General features: G+C 47.0%; 1 protein-coding gene across 1 annotated transcript in view; it reads right to left on the bottom strand.

The window, feature by feature from the left end:
- Positions 1-1,141: 1,141 nt before the first annotated feature.
- The window catches only part of SELENOF (selenoprotein F), a 32,272-nt gene continuing 19,925 nt past the window's right edge, over positions 1,142-13,488 (bottom strand). Inside the window, exons 4-5 of the mRNA XM_006120250.4 lie at positions 4,137-4,186; positions 1,142-2,019 (exon numbers count right to left, since the gene is read on the bottom strand). Coding sequence (XP_006120312.2) covers positions 1,888-2,019; positions 4,137-4,186 — 182 coding nt within the window. The 3' untranslated portion in view covers positions 1,142-1,887. The remainder of the gene's footprint in view (positions 2,020-4,136; positions 4,187-13,488) is intronic.

Consider the following 13,488-nt stretch of genomic DNA (forward strand, 5'->3'; position numbering starts at 1 on the left):
TTTTGTCAGATTTTTAATCAGTGTCGTGGTACCGGATCAAATATTTGGAAAAATCAACCAGAACCACTGAACATGTCTTCTGACAAAATTATTAAACCTACCCTCCATGAAACTATATTCATAGATTATAATCAAGGGAAGGCTAAGATTCTGTCATGCTGGTCATAGATTCTGTGACTTTGTAACCTTCGATAAGGTCACAAAGCCTTCAGCAGGGGGTAGGCTCAGGCTTCTTTTCCTTTTACTAAAAATATCCATGACAAAATCTTTAACTTTAATTATAAGGGATAAAGGGGAATCACTGTGATCATCTAGTCTGAACAGCTCTATTAGATGACTAGTATAGTTTTAGCCTTCAATTTTTTGAGTTCTGAGTTAACCATTCCATTACTTAACCAAATCTATAGGCCCCCAGTCATCCCGGTTACCCTTTTCAAATATTCAAACTACGTTGGCAGTACTCAAGCCTTTTTAATTTCCCCATTTTTCGTGACTGTTAAAAAATAAATGTCAGTGGTTTAGAGTGCTCCATAGGCAGTTTAAGACTCTAGGATGTAAGGTTTCCCAGGCCTGCTGATTTGAAAATGCTTCATTTTAGCCGATTTTGCCTCACTTACTCTTGCTACTGACAGCAAACTTTCTATGCCATCCATCATCGTCATCCAGTATTAATACAGTGTTTTGCAACATTTCTCCCTTCAATTTCCAGGCAGGTGCAGCGTTCTCTCAGCTTACTCTCAGCTGTCCACGGAGACACAAAGTTGCATTTTAAAAAAACTAGGAAGTTAATTGAAAAACCCACAAACTAATAATGTTGACTGGCAGTTATGGTTGCATGAGGACATATCTCATCCATCCAAAAACCTAACAAATATGGAAATAAGGAGACAGACTTATTTTTTAATTAAACTTCAGCTTTGGTTTAAATTAAGTCCACTTTTCATTCGTTATTCTCACTTTATTGTATGGATTCACTCAGCTAACTAAACCGACAATTTACACTGGGTCAGTCTTGGTATACTATGTGTACATGTTACTTCTCTGTTAACATGTGTACATGTTTCTTCTCTGTTAACAGTTAGAATAAAAAGGGAAATTCGATTTTTTTAAAAAGGAAACAAACTTGATATTCAATAAAGCATTTCTAAGAGATTTGTGAAAGTAATTTATTGCCATCTCAAAAATCTTTATATTCTAACAACTCAGATCTATTGCAGTAAAGTAAAACAATGAGTGTAAAGTACACCAGACATCAGACTTACACATGCCTTGAAGGTTTTCTATGTAGTCTTCACTAAAGTGCACCTACTTAATGTTTTATTATCACTCCAGATCATAAGTTCTTCCTCTGTCACAACAACATTCCAAAAATTTTTAGAACTAGGCATTTGTTATAAATTGTAAATAACATATACATAAAAAGGACAGCTGAGAAATACAAAATGCAAAAGATGACTAAGACATTTTTTTTGGAGGCAGAGTATACATCTCACGTGGTTATGAATTCCTGTGCACAGAAAAGCAATGTACAAAATCATCTCAATTATTTGAAATTGCCAAAGTTTTAAAAGTGTTGGTAAAAACTGTTCCAATTATAACAAACGCGGACTCTGGAATTTGCATAATTAACTGAGTTTATCACTAATGAAATGCAATGTTACTAAGAAGAACTGATATGTAGTAGTACAAACTACTTGTTCACCTTGCCCACTTGTCAGATGTATTGCTGTGCTGAAGCTTCACCTTCTAATTGAAAAGATAAATAGCAGCACATCAAATGATCTTTTAAAATTCATGTAGAAGCTGGAATGATTTGCTGGGTGTAGCATGATTCATCTGAGAAGACAGCCAGGATAAACTGAGAGAGAGGACTGAAAGCAGCAAGATTTATATGCGTTCTAGTTTTTCACTTAGGAATTCTTCTACACTATCTGTATTCCATTTAAGGATGCTCAATTCTTCAGCAATGTTCCCACTGTCATCCAGCAACTTTAGTACAGGATCAGAACCACGCACATACTGCATAAAGAGAAGGTTAGTTATCTTCTGTCTGGCAATCACATCTCCCCCACCCCTATACCTCATAAAATTAATGTTTTAAATGAAATGCCTCAACTGTTGAAATATCAATTTCAAATTAATCTTAAAAGCAGGTATAAAACAATTAAAATTAAACCAAAAACAATCTCTGAATGACATTTAATATCAGAAAGCAACGAAAGTGCAAAGTTTTTGTCCATTTTGGACCATACAAGTTGTACTGGACAATAAAACTAAGCATAGTTTTTTGGGGGGAGGGCTTAGGCAAATTTGAAAAATATTAACAAGTTTCAGAGTGGTAGTGTTATTCTGTTTCAGTAAAAACAACAAGGAGTCTGGTGGCACCTTAAAGGCTAACAATTATATTATGGCATAAGGTTTTGTAAGATGTAACTCGCTTAATGAGATGCATGAAGGGAAAGAAAAAGAACTAGACTGTAAGGATATTGAGATGGGAGTGTTACATCAGACCTAATTCAGTCAGGGTAGATGTGGATAAGAGGAGACTACCTAAAGTGGAAAATCACTTATAGCAATAAGAGTGCCTTTCCCAATCTCTGCTCTGACTTCTCTATGCAAATTTGACACCATCAGAATGGATCTGATTAGGAATCTTTATTCTGTTGCGCTAATCTAGCCAATTTGTTCTGCTTTGCTGTTACAAGTCACAACAATTAATCTAATGGCATCACTAATCAGTTTCCCAAAGTTCTTGTGGAACAAACACCAGATCTAAGTGTGCTAAAGTGTTCAACTGATATGGTTTCAAATCCATTCTAGCTGAAAATACTTTCAAGTTAAACTATTACAAATACAACTAAAATATATGAAAAAGTAGAGCCAAAGAGAAATTGAGAGGCAAAGGCTTTTGAGGGAGATTTTGGAGAGAACACAGAGAATGCATGAGGCCATAAATAATACAGAAAATCTTCTAGCTGAAGTCTAAGAGACTACTCTGAAGACTCATCTGAAGTAGTGGGTTGTGCCCATGAAACCTCGTGATACTATATATTTTTGTTAGTCTCTAAGGTGCTACAGGACCACTTCCTTTTTTAAATTGCAGACTAACATGGCTATCCCTCTGAGACCCTTATAGCAGAGGTGTTCCAATTATTAAGTGACAGAAGCTGCTGTTTCCTGGTGAGTGGAGGGAGGAGAATAAGTATGCAGATTTGTGTGGCAAGCTAATATAAGTACATGTAGGCATTTTAAAGACAAGTGAAATTTTGAACTGGATCTTGAAGTGAATAGACAGACAGCAGAATTTTTTTGACTACAGAACAATGGGCCTGTGCCGCTTTGTCAGGATTAGATGCGACAGGCAATGGCATTCTGCCCAAGAGGGAGTTACTTCAACATCCAGCTTTCCAGACAAGGAAGAAAGCTAGGTGCCATAGTCAAGGCGAGATGAAGAATGGAAACAATTAGAGTCAACACCACATACACCAAAGTCTGCAGTGAGGACAGAGTAAAAGACTCAGCAGTGAGAGAATATGAAGAAAGGAGGACAGACTGGACGTAAGGAGGGAATGTGCATGAGGCCAGAAGTGAGCCAAGGAAGAATTAAGTATAAGGACATAATAAGAACAAATATGTATGTTTAAAGGAAGTGTGAGGATGGATCTGAATAGTAGCTGAACTGGGGCTTGATGAAGTATGAGGGGAGAGAAATACTGGAGTCTGAATACAGAAAATCAGAAGTGAACCTATGGCTCAGAATTCCAAAATTTCATACATAAGTGAGCATGTGATACAAGCATATTTGAAGTGCATAAATCATATGCTATTACATAAATCTTCCATGATATTTCTGAAAATAATATTTAGTAACCAATACTACTACTGAAACATTCATAACTTTGCAATGGATATACGTTTTTCACTCAATTTTATTCTCAAAACCATTTATAGATAGGTTGGCCAGAGTTCCTGCCATTAAGATTTATATCAAAACTCCATATAAGATAATGCTTTGTACAGAATACAGGTTTATTGGATAAGCAAGTACTAAATACTGTGTGGAAGGACAAGTTTCAAGTAGGTTTAATTCCTCTTAAAAGACAGAATTTAAAATGTTTTAAAAAAATGCTACTCACCTTGATTTGCAGTCCCCTGAACAGTTTAGGTTTGTCACTCCTGACAAAAGCTGAAGTTTGGAAAAAAGAACAAAGAAAACCAACTGAAAATTACTATTCTATAAAGAACACAAGCAGGTAATTTTCTCCTATCTGGTCTCACAATTCCAGATATATTTTTAGATTGATATTGCTTCAGGCTCCAAACTGTACTGCTATAAGCATTCAAATTCTTATCCATAAGCAATAACAGTTGTGGAATGTAGAGTATGTGGAAAACACTGAATTTTTACTTGGAATACATCTCTCCCCCTTCCCTTCCCCTCCAAACATTTGGAAGCACATCTAATGCCACTCATGGTTTCTATTCATGAAGGAGAATCTTAAGGAGATTTATGTTGTTGTTGTTGACAGTCTAATGCAGGGCTGGCCCACCAAGCCACCAGATCTGACCTGTGGACCATCCTTCTGGGATCCTCAGGCACGAAGCCATGGGAGTTTAAAGTGCAGTCCCTGTGTCTCTCTTCTCTGAAGCGAGGGAGGAAGCTTTGTGTAATCTCCCTGTCCCAGCCCAATCCTCAGATCCAATTGGCCAGAAACAACCGGCTCATAAAAACTGAACTCAACCAATCTCTCAGCTCCTATTGGCTGGAAACAGACAGACAATCGGAACTGAGGGATTGGCCTGGGAGCCCGGGGCCTCACGAGCCTCTTGGCTCCCCACCTCCCCTTGAGAGCCAGAGGAGGGAACAGCCTGTATTTTCAAGCAGTCTGGGGCTGCAGCAGGGATGCTGGCTTAGGTAAGCATCTCCCAGCCTGAGTCTGCCTCTGGCACCCTCACTCCCTCACCAGGTCACCATCCAAATCCTCTGCACCCCCCCTGCCCTAGGACATCGTTCCCTCCCAGACCCTATACCCCCTTCTACATTCCTCCTCCAGGCCAGAATCCTCTCCTGCACCCCCTCCCTCCAAACCCTGTACCCCATTCCTCTGCCCCAGGTCACAACCCCGTCTTTTACCCAGACACCCTGTCAGACCTCACACCATCTGCTGCACCCGTGTGCCTTTCTGTACCTAGTCTCCATCCTAGACCCTACACCCACTCCACAGAAAAGTGTGGCCCTTGACTCTTACCAAAATCTTAGAGAGAGGTTCCCCCCGCATCAAAAATTATTGCCCACCCCTGGTCTAGTGCTAGTACAAGGTGCTTATGTCAAGAACATTAGTTTGAAACTTGGTTGACAGTGCATTCAGTTGTGAGAGTGTAGGAGGAAGGACTGGCTGAGACACTGTGAATGCAATATACCTGCACAGGAAAATACCAGGAGTGAGGGGGTAGAGTAGAGTAATGTTAATCATGTAGACAGGGCAAGCAGTTATTTTCTTTCTTACTGAGATTTCCAGTTCAGGTCTGACAAACAACTGATCTGCAGTAGGTATGTAACAGAAGTTGGTAAAATCAAAAGTAGTTAAGCAAAAAGCAAAGTACATCTCTTGCTTTTTTCATTCCCTAAATATGGCCAGCCTAAGTGCAAGGAGAAATTACTCTGCAGGCTTTCATCTAGCTAAGAGGGGAGCAGCTTTTTAGCAGATTCTGGGGACAACACACTGCTGAAAGTACCACTGAAGGAAGGTCAAGTAGGTGTAAAAACTGCAGCTGCAAATAAGCATTTTTAAAATGAGATGTATAGCCTTTATAGGTCTCCCACAGATAACGCAAGCTAAAAGACTAACATTCATTCTATACTGAAAGTAAAATTAGTTTCATAGCAGAAACTTAAAAAAAATGGGCTTTTAAAGTTAGGCTTCCCAAGTTTAGTTCAACCAGACTATAAATATATGTAAGTATCAAACAACTTGAATGTAATAGTAATATGAACAGCTTACTCAAATTAAAATGTTTAATGTATGATAGACCATATATAGAATTCTATTGTGACAATAATTAAATGGGAATCTCTTCTAAATGCATTTTCTATCGTGCTGGGACATGCCATCACAATGCCTATCCTGGCTGGATTGTATCCAGCATAGTATTTTCCAGCCTGGCTCCTGAAAGGTGTTGGTTACCATTTTTAAAGCATTTTACTTTGAGTACTGTAGTGAGAAATTTTTCCAGGGCAACTGCTGCTTAGCTGCTTGGGAGAGTGGCTGAGGGCTGCAGGGGCAAGGAAAGACTAGAGCCTGTTGGGTGAGCGCGTAGTGCTCTGTGAATGTATGAATGGAGGACCATGTGGCCGCTCTACAGATCTCAAGTATCGGGATTTGGGCCCCAAATGCCACGGATGAAGCATGCGCCCTAGTGGAATGTGCCGACACTTGAGGTGGCACCCTGTGCGCCAGAGCATAGCACACTCAAATACACAAGGAGATCCATACCGACAGCCTTTGGGCCGACACTGGCAGCCCTTTCACTCGTTCAGCATAGGCAATAAACAATTGCGATGACCTACGAAAGGGTTTCGTTCTATCTATATAAAGCGCTAGGGCCCTTTTTGTGTCCAGGGAATGCAACGCCCGCTCCTTAGGGGAGCGGTGCGGTTTGGGAAAGAAAACTGAGAGGTATATGTCCTGAGACATGTGGAAGGCAGACACCTCCTTGGGGAGAAATAGCGGGTGGGGCCGCAATCTAACCCTATCTGCTGAGAATACCAAGTACGGAGGTTCCACCGTCAGGGCACGCAGTTCCGACACCACCCTGTGTGCTGATGTGATGGCCACTATAAATGCCACCTTGAGAGACAGGAACCTAAGCGGGCATGACACCAGGGGCTCAAAGGGAGAGCCCATGAGTTTCATCAGCACCAAGCTGAGGTCCCACTGGGGTACTGGGGCTCTCACATGTGGGAATAATTTGTCGAGACCCTTTAGGAGCCTTTTGACCGGGGGTCTGCAAACAGCGATCTGCTCTCGTGAAACACCGTCAGGGACACTACGTGCACCCGCACTGACGACGTGGACAGGCCAGCCTGCCGTAGTTCAAACAAGTAGTCCAGGACCACAGGGACAGGGGCCTGGGAGGAATAGATTCCCTTTCCTGAGGCCCAGACCGAAAACCTTCTCTATTTGTCAGTGTAAGACAATCTGGTAGCTGGTTTCCGACTCCCCAGGAGAACCTCCGGCATCCCCACGAGCAAGCCCGCTCAGGAGGTTTCAGCCATGGATAAGCCATGCTGTCAAATGGAGGGACCTGATATCCGAGTGATACAGGATGCCTCCCTCCCTGGTCTGGGTGACTAGATCCGGGGTCAGCGGCAGATGATACGGTCTGGCGCTCGTCATTTCCCGCAGGATGGGATACCAAAACTGCTTGGGCCAGTCTGGGGCTATCAGGATGACCCGTGACTTGAACAGCCTGATCCTGGTAAGCACCTTGGAAACCAGGGGAAACATACAATATACTTTGTGGCTAGGGCGAGGTCAGAGCATCCCCTTTCTGATCCCGCTCCCAAGGTTAGGAGGGAAAAGTACTGGGGACATTTCCTGTTCCCCTCGGTGGCAAACAGGTCCACCTGGGGACGCCCCCACGGCTGGAAGAGCTGTGTCAAAACCTCCTCCTTCAGACACTACTTGTGGACTCTGAAGGACCTGCTAAGTGAGTCTGCCAGCGTATTTACGCACCCCAACAAGTAAGCTGCTTGGAACTGGATGCTGTGGGCTATGCAGAACTACCATAGAAGAGCCGCCTTGTGACATAGTGGAGACAATCGAGCTCCCTCTTGTTTGTTTATACAGAAAACAGCTGTTGTATTGTCCAGCAGCACCAAGACCAACTTCCCCGAGAGCATGGTCAGGAACACCTCGCAAGCCCGCTTGACCACCCTCAGCTCTCTCACATTTATATGCAACTGTCTTTCGGGGGAGGAGGGGGGCAGCCCCACAACCCTTGCATTCTGTGATCCTGCAAGTGTGCCCCCCTTCAGCCGTCGTCAGAGGTGTCGGTGATTAACCGTACCGACAGTTCTGTTAGAAAAGAAACACCTGTGCACACTTCGCTCTCTAGCATCCACCAAAGGAGCGAGTTGAGGACGTTATGAGGCATGGTGAGGACCTGGTCCCAGCCTGCCCTGGCCTGGTTGAACGACCTTGCTAACTGCGCCTGTAGTGGTCTGAGCCGCAGCCTGGTGTGTCTGACGACATAGGTGCAGGCTGCCATGTGTCCGAGAAGTCTCATACAAGACTGCGCTGTCGTCAGCGGGGACTGTCGCAGCTTGGACACCAGGCTCCCCATTGCCTGGAATCAAGACGCCGGGAGGTAAGCATGCCCCATTAACTCTGTCCTGAACTGGTGTCAATTTTGACTTTTCCTCGTTTGACAAGGCTGAGTCTGTTGAAAAGTGCCCACGCCAGCCTTATATGCGCGAGCACCTGGTCTCTCGACTGGCCCCTGATTAGCCAGTCATCCAGATACGGAAAGACCTGGACTCCAAATCTCCGGAGGAAGACCGCCACCATTGCCATACATTTCGTAAACACTCTGGGCACCGTCGAGAGCCCAAAGGGGAGGATGGCAAACTGAAAATGGCAGTGGAACACCACAAACCAGAGGAATCTCCTGTGGGCTGGCTGAATCGCCACATGAAAATAGGAGTACTTTAAATTGAGGGCTGAATACCAATCTCCCTTGTCTAGCACCGGAATGATGGAGGCTAGGGTCACCATCCGGAACCTCTCCTTCCTTATGTGCTTGTTGAGGTCCCTGAGGTCTAGGATAGGCCGAAGTCCCCACTTTGGCTTGGGGATGATGAAATACCGGGAGTAAAACCCCTTGCCCTCGAGATGGGAGGGCACCCTTTCCACTGCTCCTTTTTTTTTTTTTTAAGAGTGCAAGGACCTCCTGCCTAAGGAGGGCCTTGTGAGAGGGGTCCCTGAAGAGGGACGGGAAGGGGGTTAGGGAGGGGTGGGAACCCAGAAACGGGATAGAATATCCCTTGGCTATTACATCCAGCACCCATCTGTCTGAGGTGATAGCCGACCAAGCCTGGGCAAAGTGAAACAAGTGGTCTCCAAAGGACAGTTTGCCTGCGCTGAGGTGCCAGCCTATGGATACCCAACAGTCTGAGCGTAGATGTGGTATCCTTAAGGCTATGAAGCCTGGATTCAGTATTCTCCGCGAAGAGGGCTTTCCCGTCGAAAGGTAGGTCCTGTATAGTGGATTGCAGGTCCAACAGGATCCCCAAAACCTGCAGCCAGGCGCTACGCCGCATCACCACCCCGGATGCCATGGTCCTGGCGGCGGAATCTACTGCATCCAGGGACGCTTGCAGGGCTGTGTGGGCTATGGTTCTGCCCTCTGTAGCCAGGGCGGAGAACTCTTGCCTGTCCTCCTGGGGCAACTGGTCTCTGAACTTCTCCATCTCTTGCCAGGTGTTATAGGCATAGCAACTGAGCATTGCCTGCTGGTTGGCAATGCGCAATTGCACCCCTCCAGTTGCACAGACCTTGCGCCCCTTCAGGTCCATGCACTTAGGGTCCTTCACCTTCGGAGTCGGACCTGGCTGCCTCTGCCTCTCTTTGTGTGCTGCTGCCTGGACCACGACTGAACCAGGCATGGGATGCGAGTACAGATATTCGTGCCCCATTTAGGAATGTAATATCTCCTCTCAACACCCTTGAGTATCGGGGATATGGATGCCAAACTGGCCCTGCCACTGTGTGTTCATAATTTTTGCTACCGTTTTATTCAGTGGCAGGGCCAGTTTGGCTGGGGCATCCTCGGTGAGGATGTCCACCATTGGGTTGGACTCCTCAGTCACCGGCCCAACTGGCACCCCCATGTTCACTGCGAGTTGGCAAAGCAGCTCCTGATGTGATCGGGCGTCCATAGCCGGTGCCGGGTCTGCCAGGGCCTCATCTGGAGATGACGAGAACGATGACTCTCGACCTTGGACCGGTTGCTCCAATACCACTGGTGCAGAGTCCAGCTGCTGAGGCATTACCGGCAGCTGCTGGAGATCAGTGAGCAGCTCCTCCACGCCGATGTGCTCCCAAAGGCTAGCCTCCCTGGGTGATCGCAGGGCTCGGGACAACGAGGCAGATGATGTGGACCACCTGCGCGACCCAGTGGCCTAACGGGAAGGCGGAAGCGGGCCCTGACACTGGTGGTAGGCTCAAGGTGTCCAAAAGGGCCAGGGCTGCTGCACCTGTGGTGGCCATGTCTGTTCAAACCCCTGTGGTACTGGCCGGTGCCGAGAACAAGATCGGTATCATGATGATGGATGGGAGGAACCTGCAGAACACAGGGATTCCACCTCAGATTCAGAAGACCGCTCCGACTCCGACCATGGCAGTGCCGTAGAGGGTTGCCTCTGTATCGCCCCCGGTCTAAATTGCGCCATAGACTCCAGCTTCCTGGCATGCACGTGGGGCTGTGGGTGCAGCAACTGTGGCACAGGGCCACTGAAACCTTCCTGGTGTGGCAGCACTGATCCGGGGGCCCGCGTCGGAGCCAGCAGTGCCGGCACATCTGGTGCCAGTGCCTGAAGCAGCGCCTATGGTGCCTGTAGTTCCGGTGCCGGTGGTACCGGCCTCGGTGCCCGTGCCAGCGTGGCTGACGGGTCCGTAAGTCTCACGTGTGCTGGCAGCAGGAGCAGTGCTGCAGATGCCGACATGGTGGGGGACGGCACCACCTCCAACGGTAGTACTGATATGGACTGGCCCCGTACACCTGGTGCTGGTAACAATGGTTGGTCTCCCAACTCTACCAGTGCTGGCCAGGGTCCTGGAGGCGGGGAAGACACCGGTGACCCCAAGGCTTCTGGTACCGACGTCGAAGACCTCTCCAAGGAAGTGGGGGAAGGGAGTGAGGCTGTCAGCTCTATCAGTTCATGAGCCGCCTCGAACATCTCCGGAGCAGAGGAGTGATGGATCGGGACCGGTATGGGGCTCCTGACCCTGTGCAAAGCCTCTCTCCTCTTCCGCACTCCCTTATGCGGAGCAAGCAAGGATGGTGCTGGAGAATGCCTGCGTCGGTGCCGGTCTGCATGGAACTTCCGTCCGGGTGATCTCCCCCTGGAGTCCTTCACCCATTTCGGTGCCGGGGACTGAGAATGGTGCTGCGGTACAGTCTTCTTCGGTGCCGCGGTGCAGGGCAGAGGGGAATGTGGCTCTTGTACTGACGCCGGTGTGCTATGCACCAAGACTTCTCTGGAGGGCCTGGGGTGGAGTGCCAACTCCATCAGGAGTAACCTCAGACAGGAATCTCTTTCCCTTTTGGTACGAGGTTTAAACCCCCAGCAGATTTTGCAGGAGTCCATAAGATGAGATTCCCCCAGACACTTAAGGCCCTGGTCGTGGGGGTCTCCTCTAGGCATAGGCTTAGCACAAGCCACACAAGGTTTGAAGCCCTGCGGACCTGGCATCACTGTCCCCCAACGGGAGGTGGTGGGGGAGGAAGGAGTGTGAAGGACAACTATACTAAGTGCTTAACAACTACTTAACAAATAACTACTGAACGACAACTACTTAAGAACGAAGAACTGTAAACGGCAATGATAACTAGCTGGGATCTGCACAAGACAGCAAGCTCCAAAGACCATCACGGGTGGTAAGAAGGAACTGAGGAGGGGGAGGGCCGGCAGGGGTATTTATGCTCGGCTATAGCGGCGCCACTCCAGGGGGCGACCTGCCGGCCTGACGGGTACCGCTGGGGAAAAAAATGCTCTAGGAACCGTGCACGCGGTGCGCACACACCTCATTTGAATGGACATGAGCAACCACTAGAAGAAGAATCTAAAGTCCCAAGGAGCTGCACAGCAGCCTATCATGAGCTGTGAAGGCACCTCTCCCAGCCCCAGAGCAGCGGTGACAGAGGGAGGCACTTGTGCCTGGACAATCTGCACCACAAGCACTCACCCTCATTCCCCCGATTACCTCTATATTAATGCACAAACTCATTGTGTATATGCATGGAAAAACTTGAGAGAACGTTGTGCTTCAGACCAATGCATCCTGTATTTTCTAGAAAGTAACCATGACTGAGGCCTTGTCTACACCCAGACTTTCCCTTCATGGAAATCCCTCTCACAAAAAACATTAAGAAATCTCAGCTCCACTTCAGTTGCTAGCTATAGGAGAGATGCCAAAGCTGTGCAGGTTTTAATCCCACAATTTCTTGAGATTTTCTGAAAACAACATAATGAAAACTTCTCCTTTTTCCATGTATGTAAATGGGGAGGATCTTCAAGTGTTTCTGAAAGGAAATTTTTAAAAATTGTAAAACTGCTAATGCCTTTACATACATTTAAATGTAATTCCTGTCTCTGTTGCATGATGGGATTTCCTGCTGGGAAGTATAGTATCTGTGAAGCAACAGCTTTCATTGAGCCAACAGTACAGGCAGTCCCCGGGTTACATGGATCCGACTTACATCGGATCCCTACTTACAAACGGGGTGAGGCAACCCCGCACTAGCTGCTTCCCCCCAGCAGACCAGGGAGACGCGGAGCGGCTTTTTTCAGCAGACACCTCAGCTTGAGAATAAAGGACTGAGGGAAGTGAGGTGTGGGAGAATAAAACTGAGCTCTGGAGAAATGTTTGGCTAGAGTTTCCCCTACAATATGTACCAGTTCCCACTTACATACAAATTCAACTTAAGAACAACCCTACAGTCCCTATCTTGTATGTAACCCGGGGACTGCCTGTACTGTTTCACAATGGCAAAAGTGAAAAACAAAACATTTCTAAAACTCAGATAACTACAGTGGTATATATTCACTAGTTTTCCTTTGAAAGGTTAAGCTTCATTAGAATAGTAGCATGATGATTTGTTTATCTTCAAATGACAAAAGAAGAATGCATTCAGAATATCCTAATGTATAGGACTCTGTAGACCTAACAGGCTGGCTACTATGGGTTGTACTTCCAAAATCTGGGACACTCTGGTCCAGCAAGACCATGGATGCTCCTGAAGCAGAGAGCCCAGGAGCCTAAGGGCAAGAGGACCAGCTGGGCCCTCCAGCAGTCTCTGGAGTGCAGGGCCCCATGGCTTCCCCAGGCTGTGTGGGGGTGAGCTGGGGCTGCATGGGGCCAGAGCCCCGCATCTGCTCCAGGCTGCATTGAGACAGGCCCCCCCCCCCCCCCCCCTGGAGCCTGTGCGGCCCAGGGAGCCAGCAGTAGCTGGGCAAGCAGCCCAGCCAGGTTGAGAGGGGAGGAAGGCAGGGTTGCCTGCTGGGCCAGCTTGCCAGCAGCAGGTGATGGGTTTGGGGGCCAGTGGCAGGAGACCTCCTTTGGTTCGGCAAATTTTCTTGTTAGGGAGCAGTCAGAACCCGATGATGCTGGACCAGAGAGGTCCAACCTGTAGCAACTGTACATGTTGTAATAAATAAAAAAAATTCCAAGTGAGTGCAAACACACAATACTGGACCGAAACCAA

Source organism: Pelodiscus sinensis, chromosome 9 (genome assembly GCF_049634645.1).
Source record: "Pelodiscus sinensis isolate JC-2024 chromosome 9, ASM4963464v1, whole genome shotgun sequence".
Taxonomy (NCBI): domain Eukaryota; kingdom Metazoa; phylum Chordata; order Testudines; family Trionychidae; genus Pelodiscus; species Pelodiscus sinensis.